Source organism: Pseudopodoces humilis, chromosome 20 (assembly GCF_049639895.1).
Source record: "Pseudopodoces humilis isolate 2021_Gansu_Grassland_sample_001 chromosome 20, ASM4963989v1, whole genome shotgun sequence".
In the NCBI taxonomy this organism is placed as follows: Eukaryota; Metazoa; Chordata; class Aves; order Passeriformes; family Paridae; genus Pseudopodoces; species Pseudopodoces humilis.
In genome coordinates, this window is record NC_142219.1 from 13,626,563 (window position 1) to 13,648,834 (window position 22,272).

Here is a 22,272-nt window from a genome sequence, read left to right on the forward strand (position 1 = left end):
CTTAGGAAGAGCATTTGGTCTGGCTGCGCTTCCACCAGAAGAAGTGGGAGCTGCAGGCTCGGCAGCGGCAGGAGCGGCGGAAGAGGAGGCGGATGGAGGATGGTGGGGTGGTGGCAGGTGGAGGAGTGGTTCGCGATGCCCCTTCCAAAGGGCTGAGCAGTTACCTGCGCCGGACAGCGCGCAGCATCCTGGACTTGCCCTGGCAGGTTGTGCAGGTACTGGGGAGGGGACCTGCCACACAGCAGCCTGGGACACACAGCCTCACATTTACACTCTGTGGTCAAATGGTGAAGTTCAGGAACTCTGACCTACCCCATGTAAGTGTTAGCCCTGGGGAGCCCAGGAGAGGCTGTTGAGCCTCAGACTCACACATGTCTGGATGGAAACAGGTGCCTACAGGGTCATTCTTGGTGACTCTTGGATACATGGGTAGATCTGCTGGTGGGGCAGCTGTAGTTCAGCCTGTGGGCAGCACTGCACAGTCACAGAATTGCAGAAACATCAGCTGAGGCTCTGTTCCCATATCCTGCTCAGTCAAGGCCACCCAGAGCTGGGGTCCCAGGACTACATCCTGGAATATCTCCAAGGATGGAGAGCACTCACCTTCTGCAGGCAACCTGGACCAGGTTCACCTTTGCAGGGAAAAAGTTTCTGACATGCAGAGGGACTGTCCTGCATTCTATTTTGTGCCTATGATGTCTGGTCCTGCCATTGGACACTGTTGACACGTCAACAGGGATTCCAGGAATATTTCCAGGTCTCAAAAAGACACGAGCAGTTGATGGTTGCTAGAAAGGTATTTATTGTATAAAAGCATCAGTCTCAAAGGCAAAGAGTTTAGAAAGTTACAGTCCTTACTAAAGCTTTGGCATAAAGCCCTGAGTTCTGAGCAGCAGCTGTCTGGTATAAGGTCCTGATGTTTTGGGTAGCAGCTTCTCGGCGTGGAGTTCTGTTGTCCTGCGTTGCAAAAGCAGTTGGTGATGATGGTGGTGCTGCTGTTCTTTGGATGTGTTTTTTGGGTCCCCAATAGAGGGGATTAAATTCATAAATCATCCAATCAGCTAAAAACATGCTTCTAAAACAATACTTTCTACACCAATCCAAACTCAACTCCAACATGCGAAAGCAATGCTCCTGCCACCTGAATCCCACGTATAGGGCACCATCTGTCCACGTGGCTAATCCTGTCTGTTCTTATCCAAGAATGTAAACAATGCCTTCATTATGTCTAGGGCTAAGTTGAATCTGTGAATGGTATTATCACTGAACTTCAAACTGGGTAATAAGGTTTTTCACTAGCTAACACAGACTCTTAGGGCACTTAAGCTATATTTTTACCTACTTAAAACTAAAACTTACACTTTTACTTTATATCTATGCTTCTATATATTTTAATTCTTTTCTCTCTCTGAGGAGCTCAGAGAGGTTTTTATTTTGGATTCCAGCAGGGCATCACTGGGAAGAGTCAGGTTCTGTCCTCTCTACACTTCCCTTGGAGTATATACCTGTGGAGGAGATCCCTATGAGCTTTATCTGCTCTGGGATGAACAGTCCCAGTTCTACCAGCCTTTCCTAATATGAAAGATGCTTCAATCCTTTCTTCCTCCTTGTGGCCCTTCATTCAATTCAGTATGTCCATTCAGTATGTCAGTTGAGGAGCCCAGCACTGGACACAGGATTCCAGTGGGGCCTAGAAGCAGACAGTGTACAAATAAAGAGGTGGGGTGGTGTCATCCAAGTTTGATCCAAACATCCAAAGGTGTTTTTACAAACTTTTTTTACGTGTAGCCACCTAAACCCAGCTCCTATCACCCACTTCATCCTCCAGAAAGGTCTCGGAGCTGCAGGTCCAGGACTTCAGAATGATTTGAATGACATTCCCTGGAGCTGGTTGGCCAGCCTGTGGCAGAGTTTTCTTTATGGTACTCTGGGACAGTAGCAGGACACAGAGACTCCAGCACTGAAAGTGATGATTCTCTAAGCTCCCTGCTTTGTTTTTAGCCACCAGTTGACCATGTAGATCCCCAGAGTGCTCTGCAGTGTAGATGTAAGCACTGCTGGCATGTTGGATCTCCTGCTAATGCTGACCTTGTGCCTTGTGTCCTACAGATCGCTGAGACCAGCCAGCCTGGGCTCTTCCGGCTGTGGGCGGTGATAGGAAGTGACCTGCACTGCATCAAGCTGAGCATCCCCCGTGTCTTCTATGTCAACCAGCGTGTCCCAAAGCCTGAGGAGGGAGCAGCCTACAGGAAGGTGAGCACCTGCCCCTTCTGGAAGGGGAAACAGCTGCTTGCACTGAGATAAGGCACTTTACCTCCCCTGTAAGCAGGAGTTACCAGCATCTGCCATGCAACACCTCATTCTCCTACCCCATGGATATCTCTCATCCAGGCCCTAGTCCTCTGCTAATCCCAGTTTGCCTGGAAATCGAGTTCTCTGTTTCAGGAATTTGTAACATGCATGACCATAACCTACTGATTTCCTTAGGAGAGAGCACCAGAAGCTGGCCTGGCTCAGAGCCTCGCTCCTGGCGGTGCTGCCACGTGGATGTGTCCCGATAATCCTGTCCCTTACCTTGCCAGGTAAACAGGATCCTGCCCCGCTCAAACTTAGTTTACAACTTGTATGAATACTCTGTTCCTGAAGACATGTACCAAGAGCACATCAACGAAATCAACGCAGACCTCTCTGCTCCAGACATCGAGGGAGTGTATGAGACACAGGTAACTCCTCCAGGTGCTCATCTTTAAGGGTTGCTGAGCAGTAGCTTTTTAGTCTAAATGCCAGTGGTGAGACACCAAAAATCCAAGACCCTTGACATTGTCCAGGAAACTGGGAGTTATGCTCATATGGACAGAAATGCTTAGTATCAGCACATGGGTTACAGTATGTCAGGGAAGGGACTTCAGTTTATTTGGAGTTAGGAAACTTTGGGGAAAGAAATGGATGGCTTCTTCTAAACTAATCCAGAGCCAGCCTGCTGGTATTGGAACCAGGAAAGAGAAGTGGCATTTGGAGTAAAGCTGGTGGAAAACCCAACCTATGTAGAGTGATACATAGGTCTGAGTGCCATGTCCTCTAAAACAAGGTTGTAAAAGCTTTAGAAAAAAATAGCATATAACTTGAAGGTTCAGCAAGAGTAAGAACAACCTAAATGAAATTCTGTAGAAAGCAATCAGGCTAAAATTCAATTTGCCAGTGCTGAAAATGCAGGTGGGATGCTTGCTTCCAGTGAGGATACTGATTTGTCCAGCAGATCAAAACCTGATGACAGGAATTTAACAAAGATGTTGTAGAGAAAAGACCTCGCCTGTATGGAAGTGGCAGAATAGATCACACCATTGTAAGAGTGGAGTTAAAGAAAGCATAAAGGCAGGTGAATTTGATACTGAAATGCACTGTAGGATTATTATGGATGAAAAGTCCTGAGTAGCACAAGCTTTGCTGTGAGCAGAGGTACCACTGGCTATGAAATGCTTTCTGAGGTGCAGGAGGCTGCAAGGGCAAAAAGTTTATCACAGAGTTGGGAGACTTTTGTTACTGAAGTTACTGGTATAACCTGTGAAGCATTCCAGTGGGACAGAGTTAAAGAAAACTTGTATTCGCCTTAAGTTTCTGCTTTTGAAAAATTTGAAGAAAGGTCTCTCAAGGCAAGGCACAACTCTTAATGATTATGTGGAGGCTATGAAATCCTGTGGTGATGTAAAAGGTTGAACCATATATGCCATCAGCAGTTGAAAATGGTGCCCAGCAAACTGTACTGAGGTTTAGTAAGCAGCAGCCAAAATTTACTTCAGATTACTTATCTAAAGTGACTGGCATGTACTTAAATTCTTTATATCTACAGATCTTCCTCCAGGAAAACCTGAGTCCTCTCCACTCTAGTAGTGTTTAATAAGTGGGAACAGGAAAATCAAGAAGTTAAGGTGAAATTAAAATGAGCAGCTGAAGTAAAACAAAGGGCATGGAGAAGTTTCAAAGATATTAAGGAATTTTAATAATCATGGGGTAGCAGCATCTGTCATCTCTGGGGAGGTTGAGTGAGTTGGACTGTGCAGCCCAGAAGAGCTCAGGGGACCTGCTTGATGGAAAGAGTGGAGAAGAGGAGCCAGGCTCTGCTCTGGTGCCCAGGGAAAGGGAAGCAGTGGACACAACCTAAAACATGGAAATCCTGTGTAAATTTCAGAAAAAAACTTCTGCAAATATTGTTAAGCAGGTTGCCCAAGGGGTTGTGGAGTTCCCATCTTCAGAGACACAATGAACCCAGTTCGACACTGACCTGAGCAAAGAAAGATCTGTCTTGATCTTTAAACATCTGCAGTGCAGTTCTGGTCATGATCCCAAAAAATGCAGTAGCAGAAGGATGAATAATAGAAAAATGAGTAACAGAAGGATACAAGAGAGGGAAAGTTTGCCCTCAGGGATGGAACTTAAATGGGAATGCTTTATCTTGCTAAAGAGATGTGAGGGGCCTCTACAACTAAAACTAGCACAAGGGAAGAGCAGTCAGGCAAGAATTGTTTATTGCTTCTCACTAGTTTGGGACCAGGTTCCTCAGCAAGCCATTCAGGAGTCTCCTGCAGCAGTGGATTTGACAGCTACAGGGTTAATAAAACAGGATGGATCTGTGGTGAATCTCCTACGATGCCAATTATCTGGAGGTTCAAATGGAACCCCTGCCTCATAGTGACAAACCACAAGTTGCAGAGTTGGCAAGATTGCTTTGGTTGTTGCTTGCTTGCAAGATTGTGTGTATTGCTCCACACATCCTCCAAAATACATTGATGGTAGGATCTGGGTAGGAAGATGTGGATTTTGAGATACCTGTTCTTTACCTTAGCAAGGCTGATAATACCAAATTCATGCCAAGGTACCTCAGATATGTGCCAACTGTGGGTTTTAATCTAGGTTATTCTAGGTCTGCAGCCCCCAAGAAGAGCTTAGTAGCAGTTGTTCCATCACATCTCTTCCCACCATTCCAGGTGCCACTGCTCTTCCGTGCCCTGATCCACCTGGGCTGTGTGTGCATGGTCAGCAGGCAGCTTGTTCGACACCTGGCAGGGAGAGAGGCTGAAACCTTCAACATTGAGCACCTGGAGATGTGCTCACTGGCCCAGTTCACTTACCTGGAGCCAGGTGAGGCATCCTGGAAGAGGGATTCCTGAGGCACCTGGCGCCTGTGGGCACTACTGATGCTCTGTGCTCTGTGTCCCCAGGAAGCATTCGCCACATCTACCTGTACCACAGCATCAAGGGCAGCAAGGCACTCCTGGGCCTCTTCATCCCCTCACAGCGCAAGGCTGCTGTCTTCGTGCTGGACAAGGTAAGGAGGGCTGTGGAGAGTGAGAAATTGGGGGTGCTGATGGCTGGACATGCCCTTGCTGTGTGCCCTGACAGCCCAGAGACCCCCCATGTCCTGGACTGATCTCCACAGTGTGGGCAGCAGGGAAGGGAGGGATTCTGCCCCTCTGCCTTGCTTGAGTGAGTCCCCACATGCAAAGCTGCCTCCAGCCCTGGGTTTTGCAAGATAGGAAGGACGTGGAGCTACTGAAGCAAAATCAGAGGAGGCCACAGAGATGCTCTGATGAAGGCTGGAGCACTTCTGCTTTGGAGACAGACTGGGAGAGCTGGAGGGGTTCAGCCTGGAGAAGAGAAGTCTCTAGGGAGACCTTAGAGCTCCTTCCAGTGCCTAAAGAGAGCTGGAAAGGACCTTTGGACAAGGGATGGAGTTGACAGAACAAGGGGGAAAGGCTTCCCATTGCCAGAGGGCAGGGTTAGGTGGGATATGGGGAGGAAATTGTTCCCTGTGAGAGTGGTGAGGCCCTGGCACAGATTTGCTGGCAAAGCTGTGGCTGCCCCATCCCCAGAAGTGTTCTAGGCCAGGTTGGATGGGGTCTGGAGCAATGTGGTCTAGTTGACCTCAGGTTGCACTAGGGGAGGTTTAGGATGAATATTCAGAAAAACTTCACCAAGAGGGTTGTCAAGCCCTGACACAGCTGCCTAGGACAGTGGTGAAGTCACCATACCTGGAGGGATTTAAAAGATGCGATGTGGCATTTGGAGACTTGGTTTAGTGATGGCCTTGGGAGTGTTGGGTGAACAGCTGGACTTGATCATAAAGATATTTTCCAACCTAAACAATTCTGAGATTATGTATTGTCCCTGTCCATGGCAGGGGGTTGGACTAGACAACCTTTAAAGGTCCCTTCCACCCTGGACCCTTCCCTGGTTGAGCCAGGCAGCAGGAGGTTTCTCCATACATCACACATCCCCGCCATGTTTTTGGCAGGGCCCCTGGGACTGCACATCCTAGGATTGCTATCCCCCTGCTCTGACTTGGTCCCTCTTGCACCCAGGTACGCAGCAACCAGATGCCAAACCTCACCACCTTGTTCTCGGTGGAGCGTGAGGCTCTGCTAGAGAAGGTGGGCAAGGAGCTGTTGCCCCTGGACAAACACACCTTTGAGGTGCGTGCTGAGACTGACCCTAAGGCCATCTACAAAGGTGTCCAGCGGCTGCTCTTAGGCTACAAGGTGAGATAAGGTGGGGGGAAGGTTTCAGTAAGACCATGGGGACTAAGGGAAGGATGCTGTGGAAGGCAGTGGTGCACTAGTTCCAAGAACACTGCACGTAACTGCTGGACCCAAGATCAAGAAGTGGATGCTTGTTTTGCTTGTCGGGGGCTTACCCGCGGCAGTGAAAGGTGGCAAGGCCACCTCAGGATCTTGTTCCATCCCTACACTCAGCTGGAGAGTTGGTGGTGTTGGAGGTGGGTGGGTGCTTTGGGAATGCTGGGGTGTGCTGTCCCAGGACTTTGGGGACCTGCTGTGGGCATGGGGCACCTGACACCACCAGCTTCCTGCTGAGCAGGTGAGAGGTGGACCAGGACATGTGCCTTTCTCCTTGGTGCAGGATGAGCGCCGGGGCCCCACGTTGCTGGCTGTGCAGTCCAACTGGGACCTGAAACAGCTGGCAAGTGGGATCCCCATCATTGAGGAGTTCCCCTTGGTCCCCATCCGGCTGGTAGATGACATCAGTTACTCAGTCCTGGACTGGCAGCGCCATGCTGCCCGCCGCATGATTCGCCACTACCTCAACCTGGACACCTGCCTCTCCCAGGCTTTTGAGATGAGCAGGTACCCAGGGTGGCCATGTCCCCTGAGGCTGCCATGCCCTCAGTGGGACCACAAGAGCTGCCTCATCCCTTGAGGGGATGGTCAGGGTCCCTGTTTTCCCTGCACCCATGCTCAGACCAATGACCACTGATGTCTCTGTGCCTCAGGTACTACCACATCCCCATTGGGAACCTCCCTGATGACATCTCCACCTTTGGCTCTGACCTATTCTTTTCACGCCACCTTCGTCGTCACAACCACCTGTTGTGGCTGTCCCCTACGGCCCGACCTGACCTGGGGGGGAAGGAGGCCGATGACAACCGCCTGGTCATGGAGTTTGATGAGAGGGCCTCAGTTGAGATCAACAATCCTGGCTGCTACTCCACAGGTGAAGAGGGAGGAAGGTGGTAGCACTGAATGGGGCAGAGCTGTATCCTGCTCTGTGAGTCCTGCAAGAGGGGTGGATGCAGTCCCCCAAGAGTCTCTGTGGTGACAATTGCAACTAGCAGCTTTTGGGTTTCATTGATGTGGGCAAGGTGGATGTTAGGGGCATGTCCTGGAGCAGGGAAGGTTCACCTGTAACATGTGCAGGCATCAAAATGGGGATTCTTTACCAGTGACCAAGGACAGTAGCACTTGGCAGACTACCTGCAATGTTGCCCAAGGACAACTCACTTGGTCATCACTGGTGCCACTGGGACAGGTGTCTCATAGGCAGCTTGAGTGTAATGAGTTCTTCTGAGGTCCACTGTTGTAGCTTCCAGGAAAACTGGTGGTCCCCAAAGGGTCAGTAGGTCCGAGCCTTGTCCTGAAAGACTCCTTTCATAAAAAGCACCTATGAACATCCAGTCATGCCTATAAAAGAATTTGCTCTCAGAGTGCAGCACCACCTACAGATCACCTTGTACCTGTGATAAGCACTTCTGGCAGCAGCAGGGAGGGTGTTCCTGCTCCTTTCCCTGCATCTCTGCTGACAGGTGTATCTGCTCTTAGTGTGTCTGGAGCTGGACATCCAGAGCCTGGCTGTGAACACAGTGTTGCAGTCCCACCACGTGAATGACATGGAAGGAGGCTCCAGCATGAGCATTAGCTTCGATGTGATTCAGCAGGCATCCTTGGAGGACCTGGTGACAGGGAACCAAGCTGCCAACATCCCAGCCAGCTATGATGAGACTGCCCTCTGCTCCAACACTTTCAGGTGTGGCTTGAGAAACAGCAGGAGGTAGAGTGGGTGGTCTCCATCCTGGCAGGTACCCTCAGGGTCCTGCTTCATTCCCTCTTGGCTTTAGCCTTTCCCCAGCAGTAGGGCTTGTAGAATGCTCTAAGTATATATCCAGGCCTCAAGTGCATGGCAAGCATCTTCTCCAACACACTGGAAAATCATCAGAGCTGCCTGGTGCCTCAGCAGATATTGCTTTCTCCTTTGTTCATGCTCCACCAGGTTATACAGGCACATATTTACCTCGTGGCTCATGTGCTGAGGGCTGAACAAGGGAGTTCCTACTCTAAATCCTCTAATGTGTCCATAAGGGAGGGGGAAGGGGTTGCTGGTGTCAGGTGGGGTGATGGTGGTCTCTGCTTGCTGGCAGGATTCTGAAGAGCATGGTGGTGAGCTGGGTGAAGGAGATTACACAGTACCACAACGTCTATGCAGACAACCAGGTCATTCACTTTTACCGCTGGCTTCACTCTCCTTCCTCCCTGCTCTATGACCCGGCACTGCACCGCACACTCCACAACATGATGAAGAAGCTTTTCCTGCAGTAAGTGAGGTCTGAAGTGTGCCAGGCTGGTGGATGGGGAATGGAGAGGTGTGATGTTAGTGACCAGGATGCTGGCATCCACAGTGATTCTCTAGAAAGGTGGGGCAGTAGGATGGACCTCTCATCCATCCTCTTTGTGTGACTTCCCTTGCCCAGTGTTGCTGCATGTTGACTGCAGGCTGATGGATCAACACATCCTCTTTGGGTCACATTTGCCCCTTGGGCATTGCTTTCCCATCCACTGACCCCACCCTGTGCCCTGCTGCAGGCTGGTGGCCGAGTTCAAGCGTCTGGGCTCCTCTGTGGTCTATGCCAACTTCAACCGCATCATCCTGTGCACCAAGAAGCGGCACATTGAGGATGCCATCAGCTACATGGAGTACATCATCAACAGGTGGGGTGCACCTGGAGATGAGGCTCCTGGGTGGTGGGGATAGGGTAGGGCTCAAGGCCAGGGAGGAGGATGCTGACTTTTTGCCTTCTGATGCACCTCAGAACTGAATTTATTACTTTTTTTGGCAAAGCTACTGAAGGGACAAGGCTTCCCAGTTCTCTTGCTGTCATGCCTGGAGTTCTGATCTGTACCTAGCTGTCCTCTATAGGCAGTATTCCAAGAATACTCATAGGACTCAATCGTGACGAGATCTCTAGGAGAGCCTGAGACGCCCAGCAGCTTGTTCCCTGGCTGGCTGTCCACATCCCAGCTGTGGTATAGGCACCTTGATACAAGAATAGAGAACCACGTGTCCTTGGGCTTGACTTCCCCTGGGATCCCTGGCAGGGGTCCAGTAGGAAAGGGGATACCACTCTCTCCTGGCCAGCACCACCTCCCCACAGTGTCCCGTGGAAAAGAGATGATGCTGACACAGGGACTGACTGCAGTTTCTTCCCTCCAGCATCCATTCCAAGGAGATCTTCCATTCTTTGACCATCTCATTCTCCCGCTGCTGGGAGTTTTTGCTCTGGATGGACCCAGCAAATTATGGAGGTATCAAGGGAAAAGTGGATTCTCGCATCCACTATGGAGAGGTAAGAGATGGGAAGGATGGGAAGCACCCTGTCCCTTGGGAGCAGAGTAGGGAGGTTTTGGCTGGGCATGAGGGACTGCTGTGGCATTGCTGGGACTCCCAGAAGGACACCAGCAAGAGGCAGGCATTGGAGGAGGAGGAGGAGAGCGAGGAAGAGGAGGAAGCAAGGGAAGAAGAGGAGGAGGAAGGGGAGCCAGATGTGGAGGAGCTGCTGGAGAACAGCTGGAACATTGCGCAGTTCCTGCCCCAGGCTGGCTCCTGCCAGAGTTACTTCTTGATGATCATATCAGGTGAGCAGTACAGGGAGATGCTGAAGTCATTGTACACCCCCCCGTGCCAGCTCTGAGTAGGAGCTGGAGCCTTGCCTATGTCTTCCCAGCATACATCGTAGCTGTGTACCACAACATGAAGGAGGAACTGCGGTGTAACGCGCCTGGGAGTACCCCCATCAAGAGGAAGAGCACCAGCCAGGTGTCCCAGGAGACTCTGGGGGACCTGAGGGCCATGTCTGGTGAGTGTCAACTGCCAGGGCAGCTCTGCTGCAGGCAGAGAGCCACCCACCTTGCTTGCCTGATGTGCCATCAACAGTTCACTCTCTGCTTCACCCCTCTAGGCATGATCACCTTCTCACAAGATTACGTGGCCAATGAGCTTACCCAAAGCTTCTTCACCATCACCCAGAAGATCCAGAAGAAGATGGCTGGTTCCCAGAATGCCACAGAGCCCTCAGACATGTTCCCAGTCCTACCTGGCTCCTACCTCCCACTCAACAACCCAGCTCTGGAGTTCATCAAATACGTTTGCAAGGTCAGTGGGGGTGGGTCAGGCCCCTTGGCTGAAGGATTGGATCTGAACTGAAATTCTGGTCCTTGTCCATTGCTGGAGCTTTTCCCAGGAGGGATCTACAACTAATTTACTGTTCCCTGAATCCATATGAGTGTCACAAGGATCTGAGCTGTCCTGCTGAGAACAGTTTCTGCTGTTAGGCTCATCTGGCTTTTATCCTTGCAGGTCCTCTCCCTGGATGCCAACATAACCAACCAAGTGAACAAACTACGCCGGGACCTGCTGCGCCTTATCGAAGTGGGCGAGTTCTCGGAAGCAGCCCAGTTTCGGGACCCTTGCCGCTCCTATGTGCTTCCTGAAGTCATCTGCAGGAACTGCAACTTCTGCAGGGATCTGGACCTGTGCAAGGACCCTGCCCTTTCCCAGGTGCAGCCTCTCTCCTAGGGATAATAGAGGCCCCAGTACAGCAGTGCTGGAGGCCAGCTGATCATCTTACCTACTTTATCTCTTTATCTTCCCCTTGTTTTGCAGCTCTGTGTGCTGCCTGTGATCATCCTCACCTAAAGCAAATTTTCTGTTCATATTTTCTAATGCATGTGATGGATCTGAGCATGCTTGAGCTTTGGCTTATGTTCTGTCCTCTCCAGAAACAAGTTCCACAATCCCAGTGCATGAGACTTGTGGTGCTCACCTCCTTCTCTTTGCTCCTAGGACAGGTTGGTACTGCCTGGCTGGCTCTGCCCCAATTGCCATGTGCAGTACAATACTGATGCCATCGAGACAGCACTGGTGGAAGCCCTGCAGAAGAAGCTGATGGCTTTCGTGCTTCAGGACCTGGTAAGCACAGAGGTCCCCAGTTCTGCCCATTCCTGTAGTTGTCTGAGCCCTGGACATTCACTTTGCCACTGGCAGAGGAGCTTGGCCTCATCTTCTGACTCACCTAAACCTCCTTGGCCTCCAGGTGTGCAAAAAGTGTCATGGTGTGAAGGAGACACACATGCCTGTGTACTGCAGCTGTGCTGGAGACTTCACCCTCACCATCTCCTCCCAGGTACTTCAACACCTGCCCAGCCCAGCCCCAGCCCAGCAGCTCAGTGAGGGGCCCTAAGGTGCCCTGTGCCTCCTCTGCTCTAGCTACACATGCCCTGGCACCTGTTAAGCTGTCCTCTGGGAAGCCCTGCCCAGCCACTCCATCAGAGCCCATGGCTGCCCAGGTTCCTGGGCAGCCTTCTTCCCCCCCTGTTCTTTTCTCCCCAGACCTTCATGGACCATGTCAGTGTCTTCCAGAACATCGCCCAGCACTATGGCATGGCCTACCTGCTGGAAACCATTGAGTGGCTGCTGCACACCAACCTCTAGCTCCAACAGTGAGGGCTGGGCTGCTCTTTCTGCCTACTCCATGCTCTCACATCCATGGAGAGTGGTACTGGACCCCCTTGGTCAAGGGACGGACCATAGAGACACTGCACACCCCTCCTGCAGTGAGGGAAGGAAGGGGGAGCCATGCTTGGGACTGGGTTGTCTTTTCCCCTAGCTGCCTGGTGGGGGACTTGGGGCTATCCAGTAGCTGGAGGTGGGCTCCACAGGTCTGTGCTGGCCCCATGTGTGGTTTAATTTTCAGTTTCTGTAAATAAATGGGTGGTAGAAAGTAGGTGTAGTTTTTAGGGAGGGAGGAAGCAGGGGCTGTGGGTCAGTGGCTGTGGTACCACCCATAGCCTGGGGCATACTGGTGGCTGTGGTACCACTGGCTTCATCCCACCCTCAGCCCAGCCCTTGCCAGCTTGAGGCAGGCAGTTCCCAGTGCCCACACCTGCCAGCAGGTCCTGGGTCCTGACTGCAATGGGTTGACTTCCCTGTGCAAATGTGCTTGGGCAGGCTTGGCCCAAGCACTTTTCAGCTCTCATTAAGGTATTAGTGGGTCTGTCCAGTGAGGTGGGGGGCCTGAGACCCTATACACATCCCTGCAGCAGGACCAGCAGCCCATGGCTGGAGGCTGTATATGTCCCCACTGTGGTAGTGTGGGGCTGGAGGATGGGGACACAGCCACCAGCTCTGACACCCATGTCCCTCCATTTCACTGCAGTGACCAGCCCTAGGCAGGGTTTATTGACAGCCTGGGGCTGGCAGTGGTAGCAGGTGGGCTGTAGGACAGATCATACTCTTCCATGTGTGCCACTCCTCATGGAGGCAGCAGATCCCTCAGAAGTGAGGGCACAGTATTCCAAAGGTCATGAGCCCACCACAGCCATGGCATCTCAATGGGCACAGAACCACTGCAGCCATGGCATCCTTGTGGGCATGGCACCAGGAGCTTTTGGGCATCTCAATACAAGATTATAAATCTATTAGAGAGCATCCAGTGAAGGCTGTGAGGATGGTGGAGGGTCTAGATGTGAAGTCATACATGGGGCAGCTGAGGACACTTGGTTTATTCAGACTTCACCTTCATGCAGCTCCTCTTGGGCAGGCACTGATCTCTCCATGAGCAGGGACAGGACCTGAGGGAACAGCTGAAGCTGTGCCAGGTGAGGGTTAGGCTGGAGATCAAGGAAAAGTTCTTCCCCCAGAGGGTGCTGGCACTGCCCAGGCTCCCCAGGGAATGGGCACGGCCCCGAGGCTGCCAGAGCTCCAGGAGCATTTGGACAACACTCAGAGTTGCACAGGGTGGGATTGTTGGGCTGTTTGGATAGGGCCAGAAGTAGGACTTGATGAGTCTTGTGTGTTCCTTCCAACTCAGGATATTCCATGATTCTATGGAAAGTGCTGACTGAGGGCCAAGGAATAACTTTGGAGTCCTTGGAGGATCCCAAAAAGAGGGAAGAGCTCTGGGCTCAGCAGACATGGAGGCAGGATGGAGCAGCACTGTGGTTCTACTGGGATGGGTTCTCTCACTCCTGGTGTGAGGCAGACAGGGGGATGCTCTGCAGGACACTGCTCCTCTGTCCCCTCCCGTCACCTGGCTTGCACGGGAAGCCGTCCCGGAGTGACACCACCGTGCTCCTGCTGCACCTGATGCCTGCTTCCCCCACAGTCACTCCCCTCTGGCTCCCGGGGACCTCAGCGGGGCCGGGGGCTCGGTGCCGGTGGCTGCAGGAGCCGCCCCGTCTGCAGGGGGCGCTGCTCGACCAACTTGAGCGGAGCAGCTCAGCTGAGCTCGGCCGGAGTGGGCTCAGCTGCATTTGGCTGCATTCAGCTGACTTTAGCTGGGCTGATTACAAAAATGTATTTGCTGGAATCTCCCAGTCTTTTCATCTCTAACATAGGCACTTAATATACCAGGCAGTAGCCCCAGACTCCTCCAGGGAAGGTGCCCAGGATTTTTCTCTTTGTGGAAATTGCATCTTCTAGGTTCCACACGAGGCACCTCCCATGCATCTTCTGGAGTCTGTCTTTTATTTCAGCACCTGAAATCCCAAATAGCAGCCCCAGATTTCTCCAGGGAAGGTATCCAAGATAATTCTTCCCTTTTCATGGGACCTTCATCCTCAAGGACCCACCCAAGACTCTTCCCAGGCATCTCCTGAAGGCTTTAGTCCCCTGAGAACCTAGTAGCAGCTCAAGGCTCCTCCAAGAAAAGCAACCTCAGGTGACTGTTTCACATTTGGAATGAACTCTTTCTTCAAGGATCCACCCAGGATTTCTCCCACTTCTTACACTGCCCTGTGGTCATGGGTAGCAGCCCCAGACTCCTCCCAGGGAGACCTCCAAGATCTTTTGGAGGACTCTGTATCTGGCATCTGTCTAGTGCAACACAGTGGATTGTTGCAGCACTGTGGATCATGCACAGTCCTCTGGTCAAAGGCCCCAGAAATGAGTCTGGGGCACTTCAAGGATCTTGGATGGTTTATGACACCGTGTAAGACAAAAGCCTCCTCTCACATCAGCGTGCTTGAGCAAGTTATGCCCCATCAGATGGAATGAAAACCCTCAGGCCATGGTGTGAATGTACTATTTTCCCAGGGCTGGGGGAGTTTTACTAGCCTGAGCCAGTAGTATAAGGGAGCACACTGGTGTGAGAAAAAGCAGCATCTCCCCTCCCCCAGCTCAAAGCCTAGCTTGAACCCCTTTCTCCCTGGGCTGTTCCCTTGTTGTCAGCAGTGTGCTCAGCATGATCTATCTACTCCACCAAGCTAGCCACTAAGGTCAGGCCTAGAGTTCACCAGATCCTCCTTTTCATACTTTTTGTAGAAGGACACCACATTTGCCAAACCCCTGGTGACCCAGGACTGCTGATAGATGATCAATAAAAAAGACCACTTGCTTAAAGGACGTGATGCTTTCTGAAAGTTAAAAGAATGCCTATGCCAGTTAAAATATTTTTTTTCTTTAGATTTAATTAAATTCATTTCTTTCCCCTAAAATTATTTTCCACGATGGATGCACAACTTGCACATGTTGCCCATCATTGTGTAACGGTATTTTCCAGACTGAGAAATCAAAATCTCTGTGTCCATGCTGTGGCTTGCTCAGTCCTCCTCTTCCTCCTCGGCTGCACTCACAATGACACCATAACACAGCCACTGCCTGGGGGTCTCTCTGTTAATGATTCATCAGTCACTTTTCCTTTTTATGAGATCTGCCCTGCCTCTCTAATTTTTGGCCAGATTTCCTCTACTGATTCTTATCTGTAATTCAGCTCACCTGCCTGTCCATGTTCACATATCCCTGTTTGTGTTTCTTGATTGCATGCCCACCTGTGTCAGGCTGATATACAGGCAGTTTAGAGTTGGATTAAAACACTGAATTTTGGAGGTTTTTTTAAACATAGCATGGCTTTTGGTACATTTTGATTTCTCCTGATGCTGTGTCATGGTTTAGAAATAGCATTCTCCAAGGTAGTATTCCCACTAAAACCATGTGCCCCTCCCCTCTCCAGGTGGAGCTACAAAAGGTAAAGATACCAGGTTGAGATAAGAACAATTCACTGGAAACAGCAAGGAGATGAGAAACGAACAGTAGCAGCAACAATGCTAATAATGAAAGTTAAAAGAATTTATTCACATGGGAAAACCCCACGAATGGATACAAGTGTTTTCTCAACTGGAAGGAAGCCCTTCTTGTGAGATGGTCCCTTTCCCCTGTCCCCAGCAATGACGTGAGGCGGTATAAAATAACATCAGGGTCCATGCCCACTCCTGCCTACTGCAAAAATAGCCCCTCTCCTGGCCAGAACCAGGACACCCTGCATGCAGGTGAGCTTACAGGAAAGGCACTGGACAGACCTGAAGCCCCCACAGGGCATTCCCAGGCTGTGTTCATTGTGCTCTGGCAGGGGTCAGTGACAGAAGAGATCTCACTAGATACAGCTTAGTCCTTGTTGCCTGAGCAGGAAAACAACCAGCTCCAGGCTGCCCAGAAACTACTTTGCCTCAGGGACTGTTGTGCTACTTCAAGTGGGACAGTGTTTGATTCCCCAGCAGAGGCGGAGATGGATCACGCTCATTTGACACAGACCAATTTAACTTCTCAGGCTTAAACTGACAAAAAAATTAAACAATTTCCTCTTGTGCTCATTAAAGCCATGATTTCTGGAACCCTTCCCAGAGGACAGCCTCACCTACCATCCAGACTCTGGCTCTGTGGAGAATTTCAGGCAAGAATGAACTCACCACAGTTCCTGCACTCTGAAATTCCTGTGGGTAAATCACATACTGTGTAAAGGGTGAGGTGATGTAAGGATGTTTTAACAAGGTCTGCTGAGAGCTGATGGTGATAAAGCTGTTCCAGGACAATGAAGTGTCCCTGCTGGCAGGTTAGAATAGAAAATAAGAGACACAAACTTCTGGATGACAGAACGTGGGCAGACAGGGACAGTCCAGGGACAGGTGCCAGTCCTACCAAAAAGGGTAACCCTTTCTGCCATCCCTTAGCTGGAGGCTGAGGTTAGCAGGTGTTGGGAGCACAGGGGCCACTGGCCCAGCACCAAAGGGGAGCAGTAATAAGGCTGTGACACATGGAAGCGGCCCTTCCTCCCCTGGAGGTGCCAGCAGCAGAAGCTCTCAGGGCTGTGAACAGGTCAGGCTTCCTCATGTGTTGTACCCCAACAGCCTCCTCTCTTAGGACCACACTCTCAGAAACTGCTGCTCTACCTGTGGCACATGCAGAGTTTTAGGGATGCAGTAGGACCTACAGACCATGACAACCTTCAGAGTCCCTTCACATGGCTTTCAGGATAAAACTATCTCTCAGGCCTAAGGGTATCCCCTTGCAGGTCATGAGAAGACTAGCCCAAAGAGAAGGCTCCCACCTATTTGTGTGAAAGCTTATCATACTCGGAGTGATTCCCCATTCACCAGACCCCACAACTGGAGTGGTGCTGATCAGCTGGAAATTCCTGACACTGGACCCTTTTATCCATGAACCTTTCCTCAGCAGAGGCTTTTCTTGGCAGCAAACACATTTTCTCCACCGTCTGTGTCCCCTGTAACGTTTACAGAAATGGAATGTATCATTTGGGTAGTGTGTGGGGAGATGAAAATCCACAACTTGTGAACCAGATGCTCATGAAACAAAAAAGCCTTGTTTATTGTGCAGAGCTCACTTTTATACTCAATTCAAAACTCCCAGGTTTAGATAGATATTGGGTGGGATCTCTCTCTGCCCAGATCTCTGGCCAGTGATCTCTGGCTCACTTCTCAGCTTGAATGGGGCTGGCCAAGGGTCCCCTGTAACTTATCCAGGGACATGTTCAGGTATGAACCAGGCCAGCCAAACTGGATTTGTCTTATGGTCAGATTCACTTTGTCCAGCCCAGGCCAGCTGTACTGTGACAATACTGTGATAATTCACCCTCTTTGGTTAAATTAAAAAATTTAAAATGCTCTCTGTTATCCTATCTGCAGGGACCCATTGCAGACAGGGTGACAGGAGACTGCTTGGATTTAATTTGAATGAGATTTTCCACTTATTTTGACAAATCTAGTTCCCCTCAGCTAGCAATGTGTTTCATGTACTAAATGGAGTTTGCAGCACCCACTCCCAGGAGCTGGCAGGTGAGATCACAATCCTTCAAGCTAACATGCCACAGGCTAACTACTTACAGTTACAACTTAACACTAAAAAACAATAAATCATTTAGAACTGGGATTAAACCTTGACTCTACAAACTAAAAACAAAATATTCAACCTTTAGAACTGTGAGAAAGAACTAATTTAACAGAAAAACAATTTTTAAACAGAGTTTTTAAATGAACTGTCTTTTCAAGAGTCCCAGATTTTCATGAGATACATGAATAGGTTGTTCTGATTACTCTTCATTCTGCTCCAGCATGTCTGTTGAGGGGCCATCAGGAGGGTGCAGCTTGTGGTCCCAGGCAGGACAGACACATCTGGCACGTACCCAGTGTGTTCCTGGGTATCCCGATATTCCGTGGAAACACAGGCATATCCCCATCCCCAGGAGATTTTCCATGGGCCTCCACACTTATTAGTGAGATCTTTCACCATTACCTTGGGCTTAAGCAACTGTTCAACTGATGGTTGTAGTGATAGAAAGTTATTTGAAATGACTGGTTTCTGGGACTTTTCTGATACTGTTAAATGATTTAGTGTATAAATAGCCTTAGCTACCTTGCTCTGTGGAGTCTCACCAGACATTCCTCCCTTTTGTTTTTTGAGAATATGTTTTAAAGTGCCGTGTGTTCTTTCCATGATAATTTGTCCTGTTGTTAATTAGGGAATACCAGTGTGGTGTGCTACTTTTTTTGGTTGATGCGGTAAAAATATCTGCTCCAGGATGTGCAGAGGATCAGGCCAGTGAGTATTCCACTGCCTTATAATACAAGTAGGGTGAAGATTTACAGTGATACACACCTCTGGGTATATCTGGTCGACTTGTCTGTTTGAGATACCTTGCTCTACTGTTTTGAGAGCAGCTTTTGCCTCTGTGGTTAATTGTTTGGGTCTTAAGTACACAATCAGAATGTCCTAGGAGACAGGTATCATGGTAGGAGATGGCATATTAGTTTGCAATGTGCCCACGCTCTCCATCACAGAATTTATTTTCCTTAGGTCATGGAGAAACCTCTATTTACCAGATTTCTTTTTTATGACAAATACCGGGGTTTTCCAAGGGCTTATAGATGGCTCTATGTGTCCTTGAGTTAGCTGTTCTTGTACTAATGATTTTAGGGTGTCTAGTTCTCCTTTTTAAAGGACCACTGTGATATTCTCTGATTAACAATTCTTGTAGGAAACAATTTAACAATTATCATAAACACTGTAATACAGATAGAAAGTTCTCATGCATATATATAAAAAAGTTTTTGTTTCAAGCTTGAGTACCTGTGGGTTGGAGTAGACATGTCTGCATTTTTCATTAGGGCTCGTATACTGAAGATGTATTAGGGTGGTGTTTGATAGGAGTGGTGATGGAGCTGGAGCTGGTGTCAGCAGGGTTGTAGGGGTTTTTTCTCTGGGGCTGGTAGCAGCGTGAAGACGTGGTTTCCCTTCATAGGGATCTCGTGTTTCCATCTCCGATGTGGTTCCTTGGGGCTGTGGGAGCCTTGGCTGCAGCTGCACGGGAGCTGGGGCAGCGCCGGGGGCGGGGCCGGCATCGGGGGCCGAGGCGCTGCTTCCTGCTTCCGGTGTATTTCCGGGTACGAGCCGGGGCACGCCTCTATGTGACGTCATCTCGGGCACCGCCCCCGCAATGGCGGCATGAGGCGCGGCCAGCGGGGTGGGGCTGTGGGCGTGGCTTCTGGACTGAGCCAATCAGGTCAGGGCAAGGGGCGGCCCGCGTGTTTCCATGGTGCCGAGGGGCGGGGCCGGCTCCAACGGCTGACGGGAGGCCCCGGGCATGGCCGGGGGCTGCGCCGTGGCCGCGAACGGCGGGGCTGAAATGGCGTTCTGCCACCTGGGGCAGCAGCTCCATGCAGCCGCAGGGAGATCTGGCGCTGCACTGCAGGTCGGGGCAGCTGCTGGTCACGGTTTGTTATGGTTCCCCCAGCTGCGGTGGTGTCGGTGCTGCCCGGGGTCCTGCTGCTCCCCCCTGCTCCGCCACTCGGCGGGGTCCAGCCCCGTGGCGGGATCGCGCAGTTCAGCTCAGTGCTGCACGCTGTGCTTTGTGCTCGTTTGGCCGCCCACTGTGGCACTGCTTGCTGCCTGTGCTCTCCGGCATGCTGGGGTTGCAGGAAACCGCTCGCTAAAAGGAGTCCCGGTGCGAGAGGAGCATTCAGGGCGGCACGGCCACACGGGACAGCTGTTTGGTGGTGCCCCGTGGGCTTAGAAGTGTGTCCCAATCTCCTTCCGTCCCCTCCCGAGCTCTGTTTTTGTTTTGCAGTCCAGTATTTATCTGTCTCATTAAGTCAAAACTAAATCTCCATGGCTTTAAAACTTTCATAGTGTTTTCGCCTCCCCTTGAGGCTGCCCGAAGTATAAATTGTCTAGTTCATTCCCATGTATTTATATCAAGAGAATCCTCTTTGGTTGTGTCCAAACCGTGGTTTTTTTTCCCTACGTTATTAAAGCTAATAATGCGTCTTTATCATATTCGAAGTCCCATTCTTGTAAAAAAGCAACCATGCCTTCGAAACTGGAGGTGGTTGAGTTGATATCCAGGCTCCCGTATTTTCTTCTATTTCTAAGAGTAAGTCAAAAAATATTCCAGTTTTTGAGTTATTTTTTTCACCGCAAACAGCTCTCGGCGCTGTCTTTTAGACGGCTTTTTCTGCACGCCTCTTATTTCAGCTTTACACTGTAGATCAGGCTCTCCTCGCCTCTTTTTTCCAGCTTTCCACTCTACATCAGGCTCTCCTTGCTTCATTTTGCAGGTGCAGGATCAAGTCCAGGGAGGTTATGGATTCTGGTGACCAACATGTGACTCAATAAGATGGGCCTCTGCTTGGTTAAGCTCAGGAAACAATTTTATTCAACACAGGAACAAACTCGGCTTAAATCCAGAGACAGAAAGCCCAGAACGGAGGCACGGTGGGGGTTTTATGGGGCAGGGCCAGGGTGGAGTTTAAGATCGGGGACTAATAAGGGCATAGCAAGGGAGAAACCCCATGGGCACAGAACTAATCAGGACACCCTGGGCTGACACCCCACGAGGGTCCGGGGAGGGGCAACTCTTCCTGGGCTCATCGGGCACATCCCCCAAGGCAGAGGGATGGAATTTACTCTTCCTGAACTTTAAAGCCACGCCTCTCATTTTAACAATGCTTCTCTGAAACTAAATCTTTGCCTCCCTGGTCGGGGGGCACCTCACACTCCTTGCCTCTTTTTTCCACCTTTTCAATGTTTTGTACAGGCTCTTGCTCTGTCCCTGTCTCCCCCCTTACTCTGCTCGTGGGAAAGACTGTGTCCTCAGACGGGGCTCCACGTTCCAGTCATGGGTGGTGTAATAAATGGAATTGATTAATGCTAACTAAATTGTAACTGTTATTAAAGTTATTATTAGAAGCAATCAAAAGAATCAGTGTTACAAGGCAGATGCACCCCTTTACAGATGTTACATGTCAAAATCGAGGTACAGGATGTAGTTTGGAAGATAAGTGACGTCCCAAGATCAAAACGGCCTTGAGATGGACAAAATTAGAATGACTTTAGGCATTGGGCCTAAAAATCAGTAAATATCAGACTAATGAGTAGACTAACATAACACAACGCTTAGCATGCACACACAAACCTGTAAGGTTATCCAAAGGACGACGAGGAAGAGGAGAAGCCTTTGCCAAAAGACCCCCAAAAGAAGACTGAAGACCCCCTAACAACAAGTGAGGCATGCGCTGTGAAGAAAAGTGATGTAAAGTCAGAAAAATCGGAAAGAGGAGGAAACTTACAGGAAACATTAATGAATATGTATAAGTACACTAAGTTTAGCTTTGTTATAGATACATTTTATGTTGTTGGCTTTTCGCAAATATTAAGATGAATGTTATAAGAATGAGATATTTTGTTGTATTAATATAGTTTTCTTTATTTTTGTTATTGATGAAATTTAGAAATAGTAGTATAATACATATATGTTAGGTTATGGCATAGTATTAAAATAAAAACTGCCTTTGTTTGTATAACCCAAAGACTGAGGAAAAAATAGCTAGAGACTCCTGCATTTGTAAACTATCTTATCCAGATGAAGACAGCAGTGACCAGAGCTCTGGGGGAGGAATTTATTGCATTCCTGGTATCAGAGAATGTAAATCTCAATGGCGCCAAGAAGATTGATCTATCGGGAAGGGGGCAAGAGAAAACTAAACAGAAGAACACCAAAGATCCTAAGAAGAATGTATGAATATGTATGAGAATTTATGGATATGTAGTAGAGTTCTGTTTTTAAGGGACAATCCTTTGTCAGTAAGGTGTGCTCTCTTGGCTGAATGCAGAGACACCCGGCCGTATCTGTATACTTTATTTTTTTCTCCTAATTGTTTTTTTATTAAACTTTTAAATTCTATAAAAATTATGTGAACCTCGTTTTTCACAGCTTGAAGTGCTTTGTTTTGTATGTGAGGCAGGGTGGGAAGCCTCCGTACCCCTGTTGGTTTTGTACATGAGATAGGGTAACAAGCCCTCCTCATACCCCGGTCAGTTTTGCTTATGCTTTAATCATACTTAATTACTGGCAAATTATATATACAA

The 22,272-nt window shown here is 49.7% G+C and overlaps 1 protein-coding gene across 5 annotated transcripts in view; it reads left to right on the plus strand.

Annotated features, from left to right (window-relative positions):
- POLE (DNA polymerase epsilon, catalytic subunit) overlaps positions 1-22,272 on the plus strand; it is a 43,496-nt gene extending 21,224 nt beyond the window's left edge. For 2 of the 5 annotated variants that reach the window (XM_005534066.3, XM_088064869.1), the window contains exons 30-48: positions 6-215; positions 2,110-2,253; positions 2,583-2,723; positions 4,983-5,136; positions 5,217-5,323; positions 6,357-6,533; positions 6,913-7,136; positions 7,283-7,503; positions 8,109-8,313; positions 8,705-8,878; positions 9,147-9,272; positions 9,775-9,907; positions 10,010-10,196; positions 10,286-10,417; positions 10,520-10,713; positions 10,918-11,118; positions 11,404-11,529; positions 11,654-11,743; positions 11,950-15,290. In XM_005534066.3, coding sequence (XP_005534123.2) covers positions 6-215; positions 2,110-2,253; positions 2,583-2,723; positions 4,983-5,136; positions 5,217-5,323; positions 6,357-6,533; positions 6,913-7,136; positions 7,283-7,503; positions 8,109-8,313; positions 8,705-8,878; positions 9,147-9,272; positions 9,775-9,907; positions 10,010-10,196; positions 10,286-10,417; positions 10,520-10,713; positions 10,918-11,118; positions 11,404-11,529; positions 11,654-11,743; positions 11,950-12,051 — 3,048 coding nt within the window. In that variant the 3' untranslated portion in view covers positions 12,052-15,290. Of the gene's footprint in view, positions 1-5; positions 216-2,109; positions 2,254-2,582; positions 2,724-4,982; positions 5,137-5,216; positions 5,324-6,356; positions 6,534-6,912; positions 7,137-7,282; positions 7,504-8,108; positions 8,314-8,704; positions 8,879-9,146; positions 9,273-9,774; positions 9,908-10,009; positions 10,197-10,285; positions 10,418-10,519; positions 10,714-10,917; positions 11,119-11,403; positions 11,530-11,653; positions 11,744-11,949; positions 15,291-20,462 lie in introns of those variants that run through there. The other 3 variants (XM_088064870.1, XM_088064868.1, XR_015774210.1) reach the window with 3 other exon arrangements.